The sequence below is a fragment of the Rhinichthys klamathensis genome, unplaced genomic scaffold, assembly GCF_029890125.1.
Source record: "Rhinichthys klamathensis goyatoka isolate OS25496 unplaced genomic scaffold, OSU_Roscu_1.1 h1tg000072l_1, whole genome shotgun sequence".
Lineage (NCBI taxonomy): Eukaryota > Metazoa > Chordata > Actinopteri > Cypriniformes > Leuciscidae > Rhinichthys > Rhinichthys klamathensis.
Window position 1 is genome coordinate 2,339,262 of NW_026606615.1, and position 22,152 is coordinate 2,361,413.

The window sequence follows — 22,152 nt, forward strand, 5'->3', positions numbered from 1 at the left end:
GTCCATACTAAAACTACAAACTAAAAAGGCGACATGTAGAAAATAGAGCTACAATCAAACAATGCATCAGGTAAAGAGCGAAACCAGATGCCAAGAAAAGCCTCCGACTGGATTGTGGGGTGCCAGGAAAATCAAGAGTGAGAACACTAGTCACAGAGGAGATATCTGAGGTTTGAATCTGCTTCACATCAACATATCTTTTCCAGTTACTTGACAAACAATGTCTGTCTGTCTCCAATACAGTGGAAATATGAGTTTTGCTAAATTTGCTTATGTGATCATTTTGAATTTATACCAGGTTAAACATATGTGTACAGTAACACACTTACAATTCCTTGTGTGATAACTGCATATTTAAAACATAAACTACCGTTCACTACCATTTTATTTATGTTTTTAAAAGAAGTCTCATATGCTCACCAAGGCTGCATTTATTTGATCAAAAATACAGCAAAAACATTAATATTGTGAAATATTGTAAAATGTAATTTATTCCTGTGATCAAAGCTGAATTTTCAGCATCATTACTCCAGTCTTCAGTGTCACATGATCCTTCAGAAATCATTCAAATATGAGGATTTAGTGCTCAAGAAACATTTTTTTATTATCATCAATGTTAAAAAACTATGATACACTTTTTTTTAGGATTCTTTACATTTTAAAAGTTCAAATTAGCACTATTTATTTGAAATAGACATTTTTTTGTAACATTATAAATGTCTTTACTGTCAATTTTTTATCAATTTAATGCATCCTTGCTGAATAAAAGTATTCATTTATTTCAGAGAAATAATCTGAAAGACTCCAAACTTTCAGAATATTCCTTTATGTTGAAGGACTTCAGTATTAGTTGCTCATGCACTGCTCTGATGTGTGATCACTTTGAGCTCAAGCTGACTTTGGACACTGACCTTGGTAGCCATCGTCATCAATGTCCCCAAGAGACGTGATACACTCTCCAAAATGAGCGTTGTATGCATTGTCACCGTTCAATATCGCAACCTCCTCCATTACTCCCTGAACAAACAGGAACAAAAAATGTTGCTTATGTTCAAAACATTTGTAAAGTTGCATGAAGATATTTACCTTAAAATTAAAGCCTGGTCACAATTCAGCTTTAAGGCATTAGTTCACCAACTTTAAAGGCATTTAAGTGTAGTTTATGACAAATATTGCTATCATTAATAAGTAACACATACTGTGTGTAAGGCATGGTGAACTCACATTACCACTGCTGAGGTAAACAGAAACTTGTCCTTCATCCCGGATTGTGCTGTGCATGGGTGCTCCCACCAGCAAGTCCGACAGTCCGTCCGTGTTTAGGTCAACTGCACACAATGAGGAGCCAAAGTAAGAGCCCATCTGAAACCAAGCCGAGCCAAGAGCAAACGGGTCAGGTTACAACGCCATGCACAGGGCACATACACCTCCATAAGATGCATTACCTCATACTGTTCCCTTTTGGAAGAAAGTCAAGCTACGCTGACCTATATTTGAACATACTGTACATGAATACACATGAGATCTGAGAGCTGTTTTTCAACTAACAACTTATAATCTCTTACTCAAGGAGGAAAAAACAACTCAATTTCATTTACAGGCTGTGCATCAAAACTATGCAATTTGATGCAGTTGATAATATATATATATATATATATATATATATATATATATATACTGTATATATGGCCAACAACAATTTATTATGATAGCTTGTAAAGTAAATAAATGAGATCTTTATAACGGTATAGCAACTACTTACATAAATTGCATATAAATATCAGTGGCCACTCTATATCTCCCAATAATGTCTCAGTAAGATGATATTTAAATGCTTAGTTTTATGATCAAATCTCTGTAGTTTTTATTGTGGGGGGAAAAACATAATGAAATGCAATACAATGATGCATTATGTTTCATATAATATTCACATTTTAACAAGATTTTTCTAAAAAACAAATAATGTGAGGATAATTAAGTAAACCTAAGTTGCTTCGGTCCAATAAGTGTCCATCTTAAAATATTACAAACAATATAAAAGTTATGTTTACTTTATACAAATCAGTTAGATACTAAAAGGCCTTTTACTTGCTAAAAAGTATAAACTATCAATCAGAGGGCTGAAGGCATGTAGTAGATTTGATTTTAACCAAAACTTTGATCATATTGACAATTTAGAGGCATAAGAAATCTGCATATCAAATATGATACACTAGGCATTTAAAGGGTTAATTGGATTTTTATGACGCTTTTAATTATGCTTTTTGTCCTTTTAGGATCTCCACAGCCCCTGATCAACACGTACAAATTCTTCAAAACATGTATTTCTGTGTTGCACAGAAAAGAGAACTATTCCTTTAAATAGCTATGAGTGATTAAATAAACATCTTACATTTGGAATAAATTAGCAAACCTGAACATTATACCCACCATTTTCCCTGAAGCTTGAAAGATCTTCACAAGAGATGTTCCCTCAATTCTGAAGACGTAAACCTAAAATATGGATGACAATGTGGTTTTATAATGTCAAAGTTGGTGTAATGTAAACAGAACCTGGAAGCATTGATGCAATTTCTGAACACTGCAAGAAACTAAGTGAAAACCACCCACTTTTCCACCACCACTGTCTTGAGGTGCACCAGCTGCCACATCTATGGTATTTGGAGAGGAAAAGTGACCAGCAGTCACAGCATACCCTAAAAAACACAAATCTGTGAAGACTGACTACAGCATGCAATATTGAAGTAGTTATTAACATCCAAATAAGCAGGAATTACCAAGGTAGCTGTATCTATGAGGGTTCAGGTCGTCTTGATTAAGGTTGTAGTGAGTATTTGAGGTCATGTTAAACACTTTGACTGTTCCGGTCCAGTAGTAAGAACCAGGTGCACCCATGATAACCAGTTCCTAGAAAACAATATCAAAAGCAATGGAGATCCATTAAAAAAAACAGAACATTTTTAAGGCTTCAGCACATTTCCTTACAGCTGAAAAAAAGTTACATTTCAAATTATAGGAGAAAAACACAGAGCTGTTGGTGTGGCTTTGGTCAACCGAAAGCCACAAACCATGTTGTATTATCTGCTGGTAACCCAGCCGTGAGCTGAAATGGCAGCTGCTGTTCTTCGCTTTGATCACTCAATGGACTTTAAACTGGAGGAGAACTCAAGCCTCTGAACTGTTTTAATTGCTCCACATTGTCACACTCCAAATAAGACATTGCTTTATTTACTGTACATGACTGTAGGGTAAGAAGCAAACATCTCATTCGGTTTCTCCATAAATGTATTTTTTTGTGAAAGATCAATGTAAGGTTGTTAAGCAATGACATATACTAGGTAAAATTCCTGACATTAATAAAATACAGAAGTTTTTTTGTTTTTAATCTCAATATTTGTATTTATTTATTGCAATATATTAATATAATACAATATAGATTTATAGAATATTTAGATTTACACTGTTTAATTGGCAATGCTTAGAACCCTTGAAATAACTCTATGAAGAAAATGAAATGGAAAAATACTTGGAACGTGGAACCAAAGCCACTGAAAAGGTTGGTGGTACCGGTTGTGCTCTAATCGACATATACATTTCAAAAAACGCACAATTTAGCATTAATGTTTAGCTCTGAATCCTTTTTCCGACACCCATTATCTCTGAGGATACAAATATAAAAGCTTGGGCACATGGAATATGCTTCGAATGACAGAAGAATTAAGCTCTTTTACGCAGTTGTTTTGAGTTTCATCAAGCCACAAATGGATGCTCTCCACTGCTTTTTCCATTTCACAACGCATGACTGCTAAAAAACACACAAATGCTGTTTGACTGGGTCATTCCTGCCAAACATGTAAAAACACCACCTCCAGCTGAGCCGACAGCATTCAATCAAGGAGTTTTTAGACATCTGTTTTAGCCACTTAAGGTCTAGATGGTCACATTCTTCCAAATGATAAAGAGCCATTACCACCCAAACTACAAAGCAGCCGATGCAGATGCCATTCTCCTATTGGTCAAGCCTTTTGGATTCCTCTCTGTGAATGTCCAACACTGATCTGGTCAGCTTTTAAAGTATATAGTCAACAAGCTCTGTTCCAAAATCTACCATTTCTCAGCCATCTCTTAAAACACACAGTCTGATAAATGAATAACACCTCAGTAATCAGAACCACTAGGGAGTTTAGTTGAATCCAGTCATATTTCGTTCTCTTTTAAGAAAAACAAAGTGAAAAGGGTCAGAGAGTGAGTGATGATATTGATGAACCGTTGGGCATCACATCTGTCAGCCTGTGTTCTCGTATCTGATCCAAACATTGTTTCCATAGCCTGGACTGCACGTTAACAGGTTGGCTGCACTTCATACAAAACACTGAAACGGTCAATGTGCAAAAATGAAGAGCAAGTGGACAAACAACTCGCAGCCTTCATGCAAACGTGTGTATCGCACACAAAAAGTTTGAATTCTGTTCAGATGCTTGCAGGGATCTTCTCACTGCTCTTTCCCCCCATTCAATAAAAGCATATTGTGACTAGAAGCTCACAAGCTCCAAAAAGGACAAAATCGGACCATAACTGCAAAATAAAGTAGACTGTGCATATGACTTGTGCATTCAATTTTACGACTTCTGAAGTCATGTAATGGCTATAGTTAACCCTGATTCCCATCCTACAAGACTATCATTCACATATGCACATATTCAAATTAGTGCTGTCAAACGATTAAAATATTTAATCGCGATTAATCACATTAATGTCATAGTTAACTCGCGATTAATCGCACATTTTTATCTATTCTAAATGTCTCTTGATTTCTTTTTGTCCCATTATTTTTTCTCATTTTAATGCTCTTATCAACATGGGAAAGTGGATCGGCTTGCTTTGTGCAAATGTTTTTATATTGAAAACAACATTGGCATATACTGTGTTCGCATTTTTATTTCACACTAACATTCTCACTTGGAGCAAATAATCTCTCACACAATGTAACACTGTCCATCTATAAAAGGGTGAAAGAAATACTGACGAGGTCCTGATATTGACGAGGGGGCGGAGAATTCGCATCAGCTGTGTGTGTGTGTGTGTGTGCTTGGCCATCAAGTGGTATTTCAGACTGAACGTGCTGTGATGATGATAGCTCAGTTCACAACGACAAAACACAGATCAATTTGGTCTTGTCAATGGAACCATTTGGCAACTTTTTAAAAGTTATCTTTCCATTCAGAATCTTATTGGCATCCATTTCGGCGTCTCGCGCTCGTCATCCACTCAAAACGTAACGTTAACCAACTATTTGGCCGACTCGCAACAAGTGTGTGCGGCGTGCCTGTTGTTTTGTTTCCGGTCTAGCTAGATCCGCTTGCGCTTTGGTCGACGAGGCAACAAAACGTCCTCACGTGGCGCAAGCCATTGAAATAAATGGGTTTCATAGCGCAGCGCCGCACATGCCGCGTCCTGTTGCAAAAGCATGTGAAAAAACTACAAAGTGTGCTAGGCCAAAAAGACCGTTAATCGCGCGATAAAAAAAATTAACACCGTTAAAATGGGTTTGCGTTTACGCCGTTAATAACGCGTTTAACTGACAGCCCTAATTCAATTACAAATATTCAGATGCACATCAAAGTGTACAGACTACTTTTATTGGTCTTGATAGCCACATATGACAAAAACAGATTGGGGATTCTGCTTAACATCTTCATTTGTGTTCCAAGGAAGAAAAAAACATCACAGGTTTGGAACGACATGAAGGTGAGTAAATAATGAGACATCTTTGGGTGAACCATGGAGAATGAATATACCAATCACACTCTGTTATATGTCTGTGTTCATACATGTAATCATGTAATCTGAGCGCCACACACGTGAAAACACATAATAAGCTCGTACTTCTACTGACCTCAGTGAAAACGCCTGCGATCCCGGCTTGGCACGAGCCATGTTCTTCCCCATAGGTCTTCTTATGGTCTGTGAGAGTGAGTAGGGGGAGAGAGACAGAGGAAGAAAAAAAACATCAGACCACAAATGATTTCGCTGTAAGTCTGAGCCAGCATTTACTGGAGTTCTTCCGACATTCCATATGGAGTTAGTCAAAGTCCCAACTCCATCCAAGAGGAATCTGGGGGCCGAGAGACAGACTGAGAACGACCTAACAGCACCGCGTTCAACAACAGCTCACACTCTGGAGGGCTTCGAGAACGGGGGGGATTGCTGTGCTCTCCGGTTACAGAAAATATTGGGCTTGGATCTCCCCATAATGCACTGCACACACATAAAAGGCCCCCAATACTAACTCATTGGAGTCGGGATAAGATATGGAAGGAAATAAATAAGTCAGGAGCCGAACACGGAAACAAATTCAGATCAAGAATTCCTGCACCCTCCCTCGCTCTTTCCGCAGCAAATCAAAACATCTTGTAAAATACGATGAATCCTACTGGGATGATGAAATTCAATGCTGACGGGAGGCGCTGAATTTAATATACTACAATAACATCTGTCAAATGTATAATATGCGATGGGGCGAGTGATAAACAGTGAGTGCAAGTGGATTTTGATATTGACAGCTGTTGATTGGCACCCTTAAAGAAACGTTCTTGGTTTAATACAAGTGCATTTCTGTGCATCTGTGGCATGCTGCCGATTAACACAGAAAAAAATGTTGACTCGTTTCTCAGTATGTAGAAAGAAAGAAAATAAAAAAGACTAAACACTTTTGGGTGAAATGCAGAAGGAATACTGACATGAAGCAAAAGTGTTTTAATGAAAGTAACTTTGAATTTTGTTTTTGTTAAAAATATGTAAAAAGAAAAGTATTAAAATAAAAAAATAAAATGAGAAAGTTAAATCTATTTTTTGTAGTAGTTAATATAATGCCCCAAATTCAGGTAAATCTGATAAAGTGATGAAACCTAAACATTTCTTTAACAAGCACATATTGTGATCTCTCATGGGTACACATAAAAAAGTATCAAAAATAGTATCATGGTATTATATTTTTTGGATTTGGTAACATGGTGACATCATGGTTTTTTGTACATGCATCCTGGCCATAATGTTTGCTGAATAAAGTCTAAACCATAACTCAGCTTGATGTGTAGAAATTAGTGCTGACAAATCGATTAATCACATCTAACATAAAAGTTTTTGTTTTCATAATAAATGTGTGTGTATATATGTGTGTGTGTGTGTATACAGTATATGCACACACACACTCACACAGACATATATATAATATATATATGTAAACAAAAACTTTTGTTAGATGCGATTAATCGCGATGAATCAATTTGACAGCACTAGTAAAAAGTCAAATATTTAATCTGCATAACCCTGAATGTGTCCTCCAGATTCCCAGGTGCTGTGCTCTTCTGCTGCTTCTTTTTGATTCTGGATGTCTGATGCCATACAACATCACTCTGAGGTTTTGGAGGAAGTTCAGGGCGCCATAACTCATTGTGAAGCCCGTTGAGAACGTGTGCCACAATAAACAGTGTCATCTTTCCAACTTGTTCTGAGAGTTCAAGGCTCAGACTTGGCCATCATTGCTTTAGCCTGCTTTCAGTTTTGTGTTTGCTGGATTTGATGAAGAACTTCTCCTACAATAGGGCTGGTTAGCACCAACTACCTCACGATACAATATACATTGTCATACATATCCAAGATTCATACACATTGCAATGCATCACCATACCACAACTGAACAATTTCAGCTGATATGTATAAGCTAGATCAGTTTCTCTCGCGTGGTTCACTTCACTTTAGTCCGTTATGGCGCCTCTAGAAGCGGCTCTGACCACACTGAGAAACAGCGGTTTCAAAGTTCACGCTCATTCAGACGACCTGCTTCTACATTAATTGAACTGTGGTGCAATTATGGTAATACTTGGGGTTAGAGGTTGGCTTAAGTATTATTCGTAATAGCAACGTTTGCTTTAGCAATTACCACTAACACATACTCTCATTGCTGAATTACAGGACAATAACAATCAATGATCTCGTTACAACTGATACACTCAATTAAACTTTCAAATCGCTTGTACATTTTAAAGACCAGAGCTACTGTTAACTAAAACAAAAATAATTATTTTGGTTAAATAAAATAAAGCTAAATATAATAAATAAATTAAATTAAATATTAGATTTTAGACAAGTTTAAGTACTAAAATTACTAAAAATGAAATAAAGAAAAATATTATATAAAAAGTTAAATAGATACATTAAAAAATAAAACTGACAAAAGCACATAACAAAATTACTAAAACTAAATGCGAAATAAAAATAAATTAAGGCTAAATAGAAATATTAAAAACAACAACAACAACAACTAATAAAACTTAGCCTGGTTAAAACCAGACCATTCTCAGTTGTAACTGAGTTATGGTCTGGCAAAGCGTCATAGACAAATCATTTCCAGAGGGGCGTCACCAACGGACGTCGCGGATAGACCTAAACCCAATCAGAGCGATGAAGGAGATGACGTATGCAGAGCGGCGGAGAAACATCTCCGAGTGTTGTTCTTTGCTCGGTTTTTAACAAAAAGGAAATGTTCAAATGGCTTAAAACAGACGCGATAGCTGATTGGAACGAGTGATGTTCGACGGCGGCATCCATCTTTGTAATGTAGGCTACAAAATCTGCTTCAAAATCCCAGCGCTGTCGTCATCGTGTAAAGCCCGCCCCAACGTTTCTGATACCCCTTTTCCACCAAAAACGAACTGGTTCGGAACTGGTGCTGGTTCAAAGTTGGTTCGGAGTTGGTTCAACTTGCGAACCTTCTCAGAACCTGTTTGTTTTTCCACTGACTAGAGCGCCCAGCAAACGACGTCGTTACGTCACTGTGTACGTTGCCATACATCTTAGCTAGAAACGCTTGCAAGTACAACATTACTTTGGGATTATCTCTAACTCGTGAACCAAGAAGGCTTTAAAAACAATTGAAATATGTAAGTCTTTTAATCTTTTCCTTTGATATGTAATCTTTTCTGATTAGTTATGTACTCCTGTCTTGTGTATTTTTTTTTTCTTTCCATTTATTTGTTCTATATTGTGACTGTTTTCTCCTTTGTTTACATAACGTTTTCAATAAAAAAAATTGATAAAAAAAAACTAGAAACGCTTGCGCCAACTTCAAGCATAACAATTACAATGGCGGACTACATCGTGTTTCTGCAAATGTTTCTCCTGGCTTTGCGATCCTATATTATGTCAGAAAATATGTTATCTAAACCCGCCCCCAGCCCCCGACGTAAGCATGACGTGGTAAAAGAACGGTTCTAGTCCAGCAAAGAGTTGGTGCCGCTTTGGAACCAGTTTTCCTGGCCGAGAACCGGTTCTTTGGCTGTCGAAACACAAAGAACCGGTTCGCGCGCAGGCACCGGCTCCGAACCGGCTCTTAAAATGCGTTGGTGGAAAAGGGGTATGATTGGTGCCTCGATTTCGGCGGATTGGAAATGGACTTGAATGAGCTCTTTGCCAGACTAACTTTCAGTGCAAATCTAAATTTGCCGGAAGTTGTCTGGGTTTTCCCAGGCTAAATAAAACTAGCAAAAGCACATAAAATTACTTGAACTTTAAAACGAAAATTTAAATGAAAACTGAAAATATAAAAAAATCTAATTCAAAACATTAAATACTATAGTAGTATATACAAATATTAAAAATAACACATCAAGAATGACTATTGAGGGAGTTAAAGTAGAGCGAGTCGATACCTTCATAACACGGTATGAGAGGCTGTGATTTGCCCTGCAGAGTGGCTGGGATGATGGAGCAGTATCCGTGGGGAAGAATATACTCCGATTCATAGTATACATTCTTCCAGCGGTGAGCGCAGGCCTGCAGACAATAAAAGAAAAAGAAGGGGGAAGAGAGACAAGGAGTAGTTAGACAGTGTAGACAGCTTATTTAATTTGACATGAATCACAGGTACAAGTACAACCCATTGACCAGACTCTACATCCCTTACAGCCTCTTTTTCATTTGCATTTACTTAAATATGGTGTCTACCATGACTAAGGCGTGTATATGTCGCACACACATCAGGTCTAAATTTGCATCGTCATCATCATGGTAATTGCACCAAGAAACAAACAGGATACACAGACAAAGATTCTTCTCTTTATTCCAATGCCAAATTAACTTCTGAGACAAAACCAGCAGGCCACGGCTGTGGATCTAATATGTCCACCGGGGGTTGTTGGTTTTAGAAAGCTGAGCATCTTCATTCAAACATCTCTGATCTCTGGAACAACAGAAGTGCTCAAGGCTGTGAAGCCAGCCAGAGAGCAGAGAGACTCTGAGAGAGAGAGAGAGAGAGAGAGAGAGAGAGAGAGAGAGAGAGAGAGAGAGAGAGAGAGAGAGAGAGAGAGAGAGAGAGAGAGAGAGAGAGAGAGAGAGAGAGAGAGAGAGAGAACAGACAAAGAGAATGCCCGAAGGAAGTTCTTGCAAGGACGGATAGTGTTAAAGTTTTATGTAAGATTAGGATTGTTACAGAAACCCTAAGAGTCCATGCATTAATAATTTTCTTAATATTCTCCTGATTTTGGCTCAATTTTTCTCATGATCCTGACATAACTGATTTTTTTTTTACGGTGATCTTGACATCGCATTAAAGGGTTAGTTCACCCCATAATGAAAATGCTGTCAGTAATTACTCTCCCTCATGTTATTCAACCCCGTAAGACTTTCGTTCATCTTTGGAACACAAATGAAGATATTTTTGATTAAATCTGAGAGCTGGATCACTACTCCATAGGCTTCAAAGGGATCGAAACTGGCCGGCCCAGAAAAGTTATGAAAGACATCGTTAAAATAGTCCGAGTGACTACAGTGGCTCAACCTTAAGTTTATCAAGCGACGAGAATACTTTCTGTGCGAAAAAACACACAAAAAAAACGACTTTATTCAACTATTCATTTCACAAGCATCACACACATGACCAGCGTCGGCCAATAGTGAGCCTGCGTGTGACGTACAACACAGAAGCGCTGCGCTGTTACACTACGTGAAATCTCACGGCCCACAGAGAAGGAAATGAATAGTTGAATAAAGTCGTTATTTTTGTTTGTTGTTTTTCCACACAAAAAGTATTCTCGTCGCTTGATAAACTTAAAGGGCATATTGCAGGTTAGAGGACCCAACGAGTCAATGTATAGAAAAACAATGTAGTAATTAGATTTTCGTTAAAATATACTTATAAATACGTTACATTGGCTTCTGGAGTCATTTTTGTGAGAGAATTTTACTTCCGCATCTGAAAATGGGCGTGAGGGGCGTGACGTAACGGGCGGGAGAGCGGTCGATTCAAACCATTCAAACAACAGGAAAACAATGGATCGCAATGACATTTCGGACTTACTCGTATGACAGACCACGGACGACAGCCTTACAATTATGAGCCTGCTATGCTGCCGAGAGAGCAGGGACAGGCCAGGATTAATGTTAGACAGAACAACGGTCAGAGGAGACACACATTATTGCAAAAGTATATTATAAAAAAACTTGTGTGGAGTGAGTGTGCGCAGCCGCAGTTTATTGCATCACTTAATCGCGCGTATTTTTGATTAGCCTAGCTGTCAGATACTGAGTAAACGTTAAAAGAACAGGCCTATTCAATCTTCCCTGGATGTTTTTTTAACGAAGAAATTAAATAATAGCAATCAGGACAGGAGAATGGAAGCAGCAATAAAAAATGAGGACTGTAGTGCTGTTGGCAAAACATTATACCACTGCAATAAAAACTGCACTCCAACAAAAAGGTAAGGCATGTGTTTTTATATTATGCTGTTCACTGTGAGTTTTAATTAATAGTGTAATAGTTAATAGTGCATCGTTCATTCTGTTTGGTAAAATGTGAGGTGTATATCGATTATTACCATCGTATATCAGTTAATAGCAAAGCTATTATTGGTCATCTAGGAGTATTGGAATTTACCAATAACAGAATAAACCATATTGATCAGGCGCGTATGTCATGCTCATTAATATCCGTCCAGACTCACGTTACGTGATATAACTTAGCGGTTTCTCATCGAGAGACAGATAGATATTTTTATTCCTGATATACACGTTTTTGTTCCTCAGATCTGGTGTACGCTACACACGATTGCGTTTTTCGAAGCCGATGCGGAAGAGAAATCCTGTCTCTACAGCTGCACACACCGCACACAGGCACGATAGACAGCACCGTCCCTTTTCTTGTTAGGAAACCTGACTCGATGTCCTGACAGGCCGGAGTTTTTGCAACCTCCACAAACACAATAATTTACCATGATGACGATGATAAATTAAAGGTTCTCTAAGCGATCCTGGGTGACGTCACTTCTTGTTGACGTTCGAACTATTGTCAAACAAAACGGAGGCTAGCTAGACCCTCCCTCCTCCTCATCCGCACACTAACCCCCCAAACCACACCCCCAAACCCTTCTTGTCGGTCATTGGCTGGAACAGTTTGTTATGTTTTGGGGAGCGGGTCGCTGCAGTTTGTTTTTGGTGCTGTTTGTGAAGCATGGGCTGTCTACAGAGATCGCGTTTCTTTACAGTGTGTTCAGGGGACAGGCAGCCAGCGGATAGTGAGGAGATGTTTGCTGTATGTGACAAAAAATGTTTTGGCCTAAAAAACACATGACATCGCTTAGAGCACCTTTAAAATACAAAAACTACCGAAAACACTGATTCACGACCGCTCTTACTGACTTTTTTTTTAAATTCGATGCCACAAGAACATGTACATATTCACAATATCACATTAACATTAGCTGCCAGGAAATAAAAAATACAAAAAAAGTTTTGAAACCAAAAGATGTACATATAATGTGAAGTCATTTATAAAACGTGAAAAAAAGCCCAATTCTTTTTATGTATATGGTATTTTCCTAATAAAACAAATAACTGTATAATATGTTGTTCTTTACATTCCAAATTGTCATTCTGAGTATAAAAAAGCAAATTTACCCGCTTGTACTGAATACAAACCTATCTGGCTGCTGAGGCTCCCTCCCTCTGGTGACGTAAAATGACGCGATGCTGAAAAAAAACGTTTTTTACGAGCAGTCAAAGAAACGCTCACTTTATCTACTAAATTTGTGCCCTTATGTCGTTTTAAAACATTTTAAATCCTGCATTACCTTTTCATATGGTATTTTCATACAAGGTTATATATTAATTTAGATTTTTTTTTAACCTGCAATATGCTCTTTAAGGTTGAGCCACTGTAGTCACTCGGACTATTTTAACGATGTCTTTCATAACTTTTGGGCCGGCCAGTTTCGATCCCTTAGAAGCCTATGGAGGAGTGATCCAGCTCTCAGATTTAATCAAAAATATCTTAATTTGTGTCCCGAAGATGAACGAAAGTCTTACGGAGTTAAACAACATGAGGGAGAGTAATTACTGACAGCATTTTCATTTTGGGGTGAACTAACCCTTTAATGTTCATGTCTGTAGCACAAACTGTTCACACTTCAAAGTCTAATAATTGTGTTTGTATGAGAAATAGAAACAGTGATATTTGTCTTAGCAAACACCACTAACAACTTCAAGTAACAACCACTAACAACTTTTAACGAATCATTATAACAACAACAACATGGGAATGATCACGCAAACCCTGCCATCAACAATCTAAAACCTCTCTGTTTTGCTCATTAATACAGTCCTATAATCGTATGCCACAAACTTTCCTTTCCCCATTTTATCTAGAGTCAAATCCCTTGTCGAAAAGCTCAGGATTGTGGAGAAACCAAATTCCCTCCAAAACACAGTTCAGCTTCCTGTTTCTCCATGCTGGAAACAGCACAACAGCTCCTGCACAGTCCATTGAGATAAACAACCAAGTTAAAGATATTACAGCCACACGGATTCATAAAAAATGCTCACACATGATGTCAGATGACTATCTGGCAGTAGTTTGTTGTGTTGAGAAACACTGCTAGTCTGTTTGACTGTCAGAGCCTTATGCCTGCTACAGACTTTGTGATTTCGGCAATCCTATAAGATCATTACAAATCACACTGTACGACATGGATCGAATAAACTTGAGTACGACATGCATGCAGACTGTACAATGATGACACCTATTGAATCGTAGGCTACGACGAATGTAAAGTCATCAGCATGCGCTAGTGGCAAACAAATAGAGCAAGATGAATCGCATTTTGGCAATTGTGGTTTTACTGTGCGATAAAAAAAGAGGATGAAGAAAAAGAGGAGAATATGGATGCGGTCATGGCTAGGGAAAAGAGGCCAACTTGGCACGGCAATTTTGCAGATGGAGCTCGAGGTAATAGTTTTCAGTTTTAGCGCCATATCGTGTTGATCAATACGCATTTTTATTGGCTAGTCAGACGTAGGTTGTTGCAGCAAACACACTGTAAGATGATCATGCTAAATTTCTGACATTGTCATAAAATTATCAAAGGCTATCTTTGGTCGCAAGATCGTGACAATGGCCATCTTGGAACCTCTCTCACTGTACGATGTAGGACCACCGTTTAGGAGCCACGACCACAGAAATCCTCATTATTGGTCATCTTTCGTCTGGGACAGCCCAAAATAATACAATAAAGCAGTTCACTTTACTGTGTTGGCAGCTCTTTTACTTATCTAAACTCAAAACAATCCACATTTGATAACCTAAATGTCAATAAAACAGCCTCAGCCTGTCTAATGACAACCAAAGGAACAAACTCCAACTTATTCCCTGGCAGCCGGCATTGGGAAACACAGGACAGACGTAATGACATACGTAATGCTTAACTAAATCAGGAATGAGTCTGAGATTTGCTTTTCCCCTCAGAGGCTCTGAGTCACCGTGGATCACGGGCTAATCATGTTTCTGCTCATGCTGAGAGCTGATTGGCTGAGTGAAGGCCAACACATCTGCCCGACAGCTCTCTCACATGCCTTACATGTAAACGTGACTCCCTTCAAATGCAGCTATTTGTTGCGGTGGGACACACACTGTAAACGCATGTATATGCATCTATAAAGTTGTTATAAAATACATTTGCTATGCACACAGCTTTCATTGTAAAGCACATTTGATAATTCAAATGTTTGGGATTGGTAAGACTACATTAATTACAAATACAGTAAAAACAGCAATATTGTTAAATAATATTATAATTTAAAATAACTGTTCTGAATATATTTTAAAATGTAGTTTATTCCTTTAATGCAAATCATTACTCCAATCTTCAGTGTCACATGATCCTTCAGAAATCACTCAAATATGCTGATTTGAAGAAACATTTCTTCTTATTATCAATGTTGAAAACAGTTGTGCTGCTTAATCTTTTTTTCAGGATTATATGATGATTAGAAAGTTTAAAAGAACAGCATTAACATTATAAATGTCTTTACTGTCACTTTTGATCGTTTTAATGTGTCCAAGCTGAATAAAAGCATTATTTCTCTAAAAAAATGTTAACAAGATCCCAAACGGTAGCATGCATATCGAGTTTATGGTGCAAAAAACTCAATGTCACCCTGACTGCAATCTCACCTCTGTGGTAAAATACACTATATAAAACACAGTTTCAGCTCTAAAATCTTATTGCATGAGCTACGCCACGTCTCCGGTTGCTGTGCCACATCTCCTGCCAATTAAAAACATGCTTGTGTTGGTGTCTCTCTTGCACGTGGTTCTCCTGGGCATGAGCCTGAATGCCCATTTGTTTAATCCGGTCCTGAATTGTATATACTAATCAACCAACCAAATTACCATCATTACAGCTACCACTATAACATGCCATCTCTCCTTCAACCTCTTTGATTTGAACATATCAGTGCTGTAAGTGTCCTTGCCTCTGTCAGACCACCCTGATCCTGCCTTCCTGTACGACGCCCATCAAAACCCTGAGAACCCCACGACAGGGTTCTGCAGTTAAGACGTCACGAGGAGTCTGACCTCGAATCGGACCACCACGACACAATTCAAGCCTGAGGAAACCTGGAAACAGAGCAGATTGGTGCTGCTGACGTCTTGTTTGACTTGTTTGTCCATTTAGAGCATCTATTCTAGAGCTCCAGTTTGTCACCATGATAAAATGGCCCTCACTTCAAACACTCAGCTCCAGTCTTGCTTTCTCTTGATGTATGGAACAGCTGGAGTTTAACAATGCGGTCGTCGTGAAAGATATTTGTAACAATGATGGCTTTAGTTTCTGCCCATGTTTTACAAGTCGATGTGGTTTGTATTAAACAACTGCTGAGATGGTTGAAAAATAGGTTGTTAAGAAAAAAAAGTGGAACAACGAATAAAGTAAAGCATGATTGAGATTATTATTACAAAAAAAAAGTCTATGGTATTCAAACAAAACCCTTGTTGGCGAAAAGCATCAATTTCCTCTGATTCATGCACAACTTCAGTTACGTTAAATCTGGAACATTTTGACCATAATTACCTCATGTTTCATTAAACTTTGAACAGGTTACTATTCTGTAAAATATTAAGCCAATTGTGCTGCAAAAATGAGTCCTAAAACCCAGAAACTTGTTAATATTTTTGCACTTCTGGTTCATCCCTTTTCTTTTTTTCTTTTTTTTTGATAAATGCCTTAATGCGATTGTAATTAGGCTTCAAAGTTCATAAAAGTTGTGTTAATTTGTGAAGACTATCTCGTTGAACAAAATGAACTTTTTTTTGGTCACAGAGCTTATTTTCAGCAATAATCCAAAAGCCAATGGATAAATCCTATTGGCTTTTTGTTGAGGGAATCAGGGTGATGATAACTTCCGGGTTGGCCTACAAAAAGCGTCATCTCTGCATTGCTTCAAACACAACTCATCCAATCAGTATTTAGAGTCACAGTTGGAAAACAATGGTTGTTTTCTGTGTTTAAACGGAACATACCAGAATTTTGCCATTGGTTTTGTCCTGTCGAGCGAGACTGACCCCCATCCACTCGTTGTTCCTGTCGCCTTGACACGTCTTCCCGCAGGACTCCCTCTGCTTATTTCCTAGAGTAAAGAATGAGAACGTTACTGTAGCCAACAGAGAAACAAACATCTCTGTCTGCTAAGAGAAATGCAATAAAACCACGCTGAGACCAGACAGCCTGAAACAAATCTCAGAGTCAGACAGACAATTGTTTGAGACAGTTAAATATGCTTAAACACAGACAATGCTGCTACAGATGGAACAAAAGAGTTTATGTTAGTAAGATGAGTGCAACACAAAATATTTGAAATGTGAAATTTATCAAATATGAATATATAAAATGTATGAACTCATTCCAATGCTCACAATGCTGGTGTGCAACCGCTCTACTTGGGAATCATAAAGTCTAGACTAGGCCTGTTCCCTAATAGTCAACTAAACGTTAAAGGGATAGTTCACTTTGAAATTAATTTTTGGTATGTTTTAGCTTACCTCAAGGGCATCCAAGATGTAGGTGTCTTTGTTTTTCCGCAGTAGTTTCAATTTTGATATTTTTAGGTCAAACCGTTCTTGTCTGTCAGTCATATAATGCAGGTCTATGGTCACCACCTCAAAGAGCATGCACAGAGAAGTCCAGATTAAACATGATTTAATGACTCATAAATGTAAGTACACATTGATGGCCTAAGACACGAAACGAGCGGTTTGTGTGAGAAAACGAACAGTATTTATATCGTTTTTACCTCTTGTAAACACAGCCACGTCCAAGTGATCTGAGGGCGCGGGCGCTTCGGTCTGTGCGTTACAAGAGGTAAAAACGATATAAATACTGTTCGTTTTCTCACACAAACCGCTCGTTTCGTGTCTTAGGCCATCAATGTGTACTTACATTTATGAGTCATTAAATCATGTTTAATTTGGACTTCTCTGTGCATGCTCTTTGAGGTGGTGACCATAGACCTGCATTATATGACTGACAGACAAGAACGGTTTGACCTAAACATATCAAAATTGAAACTACTGCGGAAACAAAGACACCTACATCTTGGGTGCCCTTGAGGTAAGCTAAAACATACCAAAAATTATTTTCAAAGTGACCTATCCCTTTAAAGGTAAAACTTCTAGTCAACCACAATTGTATTAGTCAATTAGTCGCAAAAAAAAAAAGAGTCACACAGTCCATGAGGACGTTACCGGCGGGTCATTGTGTTAATCACGTGTCGGGCAGTAAATCCGAAGGTTCGCCTATCATCCATCGACTTCAAATATGGCTTATCATTTGAAACATGTAAGTAGTAGCAACTTTACCTGGCTGCTCACTCTATGTGCACTATTATTAGGCGCATATCCAAGTGTTTGTGCAGTGTGTGCAAGCTAAAGTATTAGCATGCTTACTGCATGACATGGAGGCGTCGGCGTGATCACTGGCATTTTTTCCTGATAACAGCGAAAACAACTTAATTTACTCAGTAATTTTTGGTCATGCAAAATTATGTATTAGATAAGAGTAATACATCATTCGATACTTTTATTTATAATGCTACAATACAGATTGTTTCAAAGCAGCTTCACAGTAATAAACAGGAAAACAACAGTGTTAATGTTATAAAATAATAATTTATGAAACAAATTCAATTTCAGCTATAAGCAGCTCTACAGAAGACAATACTTTCATTATTCAGCTTAATTCAGTTCAATGTCTATTCAATTCATTTCAATAACTATCAATGTTGCAAAGTTCATAAATTATGAAACAATTCATCTATAAAGCAGCTCTAAAAATTCAATAATGTCATTATTTAGTTCAATGTTGATTCAATTTCGTTTAATAACTGTCAAGCAAGACTAAGAAGAGACTATTTCTACTAACGGTTGCTTTTGGGAAACGCATCCCAGTCTGTTTACTAAAATGCAAGGCTTAAAAAAAAAACTAACGCATGATTTCGGTTCATTTACCTCAAAATGTTAGGATTAAAAATGACAAAACTAATGCTGGTGAGCTCGGGAAATATGAACCATGACATATCAGCTTCTTGAATCAGATATGTTCTATTTTTGAGGTTTTCTATTGTCTATTTGGGGTTTTTATTAGTGTAAAGAAATGGAGGATTTATGAACACAGGCGTGTTATTCCTGCAGGGAGTTTATCTAAGCATAAGGGTCGACTTTAATGTTTATCTATGAGCGTTGAGCTACAGTGGTCCTCTGAGGGGCAAACTGCGATTGTCCGCAGGAAAAGAGTGATGGCTCCCGGGACTGCGGCTGTTTTCTTTGGCTCTGGTTATTTTCTCTTCCTTCTCAGCAGACTGACAGCATCGGCTCAGAGACTTCCAGACTTAGGCTGCGAAATGCCCAATTGAACTCGGATATCTGTTCTACTCCCACCCAGTTTTGGTATGAATAAATGAAGCAATGCATTACCAAAAAAAAAAAAAAAAAAACTTTCACACCAGTCCAAAACCCAGTGAGTAGTTTTGCAGTCTACTACCAACACTTAAAAAAAAAAATCTGTGAAATTTATGGTAAAAATGCCATCTGCGGTTGCCAGAACTTTACTGTAAAAATACGGTAGCAACATTTTAGGTTTTAAAGATTGAACGTAAAAAACATATTTCATTAACTAGTATATAATATTTTAATATACCAACCTATTGAAGTAATAACTGTTTTGCATTTTTATAGTACACTGACTGACAACCACCAAAAACAGGTGGTGATGAGAAAGTCACATGAAGAATCAAATATCATTACAAGTACAAGCTGAAGTAAATACTAATATAAAGAAGGTGCACAGTCTCATTCACACAACACAACACAACACAATCATGGTAACACAAGACACTAAAATAATATTCAGAATAGAAAGTTAAAATGAACAGAATTCGTTTGAAATATATTTGTTTTGTAACATTATAAAAGTCTTTACTGTGACTTTTTTTTAATCAATTTAATGAATCCTTGCTGAGTAAAACTTATGAAATTTTGAATGGTAATGTACTGTATATATGGGACCATGGTCAACTAGGCAAGTTTTCGTCTCGGGTGGTTCATAAGCTAGTATTTTCAGCAGCTATTACACGAAATCTTGTCAGGAAACAACCTTTTACCTCATAAACAGCAGCCAGTTTGTCAAAGGTGTGACAAATGGTTCTAATCACATCTTGTTTGACTTGTTTGAAGTTAATGCTTTTGCCCCTAAAGCTGCGAAGCATCCAAAGCACACAAAGACGAGCGCCAGATCTCGAGTTAGGAGGAAAATACAAACTGTCAAAAACCAAGATGAAGTTTGCTTGGGATATGGACAAAACATTATTTTCAGCAATTAGCAGCGATGCACCATCCAAAAAACACTACTCATCGAACACAGATATGTTTCACGGGTTCAAGACTGCAGGAAAACCGCAAGAAGAATTCCCTTTTAAAAACCTTGGCCATTGCTTCAAATGAGAGGGCGCGAGGAATGTTCCTCAGACTATAAACATCTCATCACATCACCGACCCCGGTCCCCCCGGCTATCTCCGTAACAGACGTGTTTGTTTTCTCATCTGTGTGGGTCCTGAATGCCGTGTTCTTCTGGTTGTGAACCGCTCAGCGAGGGGATGGCCTTCTCTCTGAAGAGAAGTAATGAGATCTGGAAGTACGGAGTGACAGAGCGAGAGGCCGGAGTGTGCTGGTTGGTTAACTGATAACTGAAGGAAAACAAATGCGTATGCTATCTCTACTTTGATCGTCACGGTAAGCTTAAGCTAAGCTTGAGAGTTGGTCAACAGAGAATTAGGATCGTTTTAACACTGTGGAATCAAAACTACTGCCAATAATAGCTCAGTGCAACAGTTGGCATTAGCATGTTGCTTAGCTACTAATGCAATACTAAAACACAATAACTACATTACACTACATTAGACCTATTTTCTGTACAAATTGCACTATTGTATGAAATGTAAACAACCCAGGCTCAATGGAAAACTGTGCCTCTACCAACATTTTAGAAAACTTCAAAACCGTATTGGTATACCAATACGTATATGGTAACACTTTACTTAGAGCTTTTGTATCTAATGCATAAATACATAAAGCATAACGTATTTTCAATGCATTAATTATGCCTTCTAATGCATCTTGAATGGTTTCATGAATAATCGTAACCAGTTATAACACATTATAATACTTATCTAGAGACTGAACACACCTTTAGAAAGTGTACGTGACAAACAACCAATTTCCGACGTAATAAGGAATCTGCAAATATTATAAATAATGCATTTTATTTTGGTTACAATTATTTATGAAAAGATGTAATGCATTATAATGTACATTATGAACACCTTTATAATGCATTATATATAAAGGCTTTAAGTAATGTGTTTCAACAACAATTCACTGCAGTTTTCCGACTGAAATGAACAGTGGCAGTAAAACACCAACAACTTTTATTCCTTTTCACTCAAAGATTACCTGTTATTTTTAATAAAGACTTATTTTTGCACGGTTCCTTGCACAATACTATATCATGACCTCACATTACTGTGTGGAATGCATTACCAAGTAATTAAGTAATATTAGTGTAATTTAATTACTTTTCCCTTTTTACAGTTGCTTCTGATGTAATTGCATTAAATTCTGTATAGACTAATTCATTATAAAACAATGGATTTAACATCAAAATTGAATGTCTTCTCCCTTTAAATACTTGAAGAATGTAAGAAAAGGTCAGTTGAAGAATAATTTATGCAATTTTACATTATTTAGTTTAATGTCTTGTATTGTTCAACTGGTAGAGATTGATATGGGATTTAGAAAGTAATAAGTAATGCAAAACTTTTTAGAGAGAGTAATTAGTACAGTATTGAAGATGTAATTAGTAGCTAGTAATTAAGTTCATATGCCCAGCTTTTCGATGTAGTAAAAATTTGTAGAAGCAAGCTACTTCATCTCACTAGGAACTTAGTCAGAACTATTCTTATAGTACACAGTACACTATACAATACAATACCTCATTCAGTGCAAAAAACCCTCATCACACAGACAATTAACTGACTCTATTACTCTAAATAAAGACCGAAATTGCCTTTCCTGTATATGTCTTTGAATGTGCTTTGTGTTGCTTAAAAAGGGAAATGTCATAATTACTGTATTTGATGAAGCTAATGTCATTCTAGAAAGTGGAGAATTACCTCCCATAACGACTGAGGACAGTTGGAACGTATTCCACTTTACCAGTAATGAACGTCAATGAATGCTGTAAAAATAGGAGAAAAGATCTTCAGTACAC

At 37.5% G+C, this 22,152-nt stretch overlaps 1 protein-coding gene across 1 annotated transcript in view; it reads right to left on the minus strand.

Annotated features, from left to right (window-relative positions):
* The window catches only part of itga9 (integrin, alpha 9), a 91,789-nt gene that overhangs the window by 62,456 nt on the left and 7,181 nt on the right, over nucleotides 1–22,152 (minus strand). Inside the window, exons 3-10 of the mRNA XM_056250663.1 lie at nucleotides 16,853–16,959; nucleotides 9,711–9,834; nucleotides 5,897–5,964; nucleotides 2,778–2,907; nucleotides 2,611–2,696; nucleotides 2,431–2,493; nucleotides 1,225–1,362; nucleotides 912–1,017 (exon numbers count right to left, since the gene is read on the minus strand). Coding sequence (XP_056106638.1) covers nucleotides 912–1,017; nucleotides 1,225–1,362; nucleotides 2,431–2,493; nucleotides 2,611–2,696; nucleotides 2,778–2,907; nucleotides 5,897–5,964; nucleotides 9,711–9,834; nucleotides 16,853–16,959 — 822 coding nt within the window. The remainder of the gene's footprint in view (nucleotides 1–911; nucleotides 1,018–1,224; nucleotides 1,363–2,430; nucleotides 2,494–2,610; nucleotides 2,697–2,777; nucleotides 2,908–5,896; nucleotides 5,965–9,710; nucleotides 9,835–16,852; nucleotides 16,960–22,152) is intronic.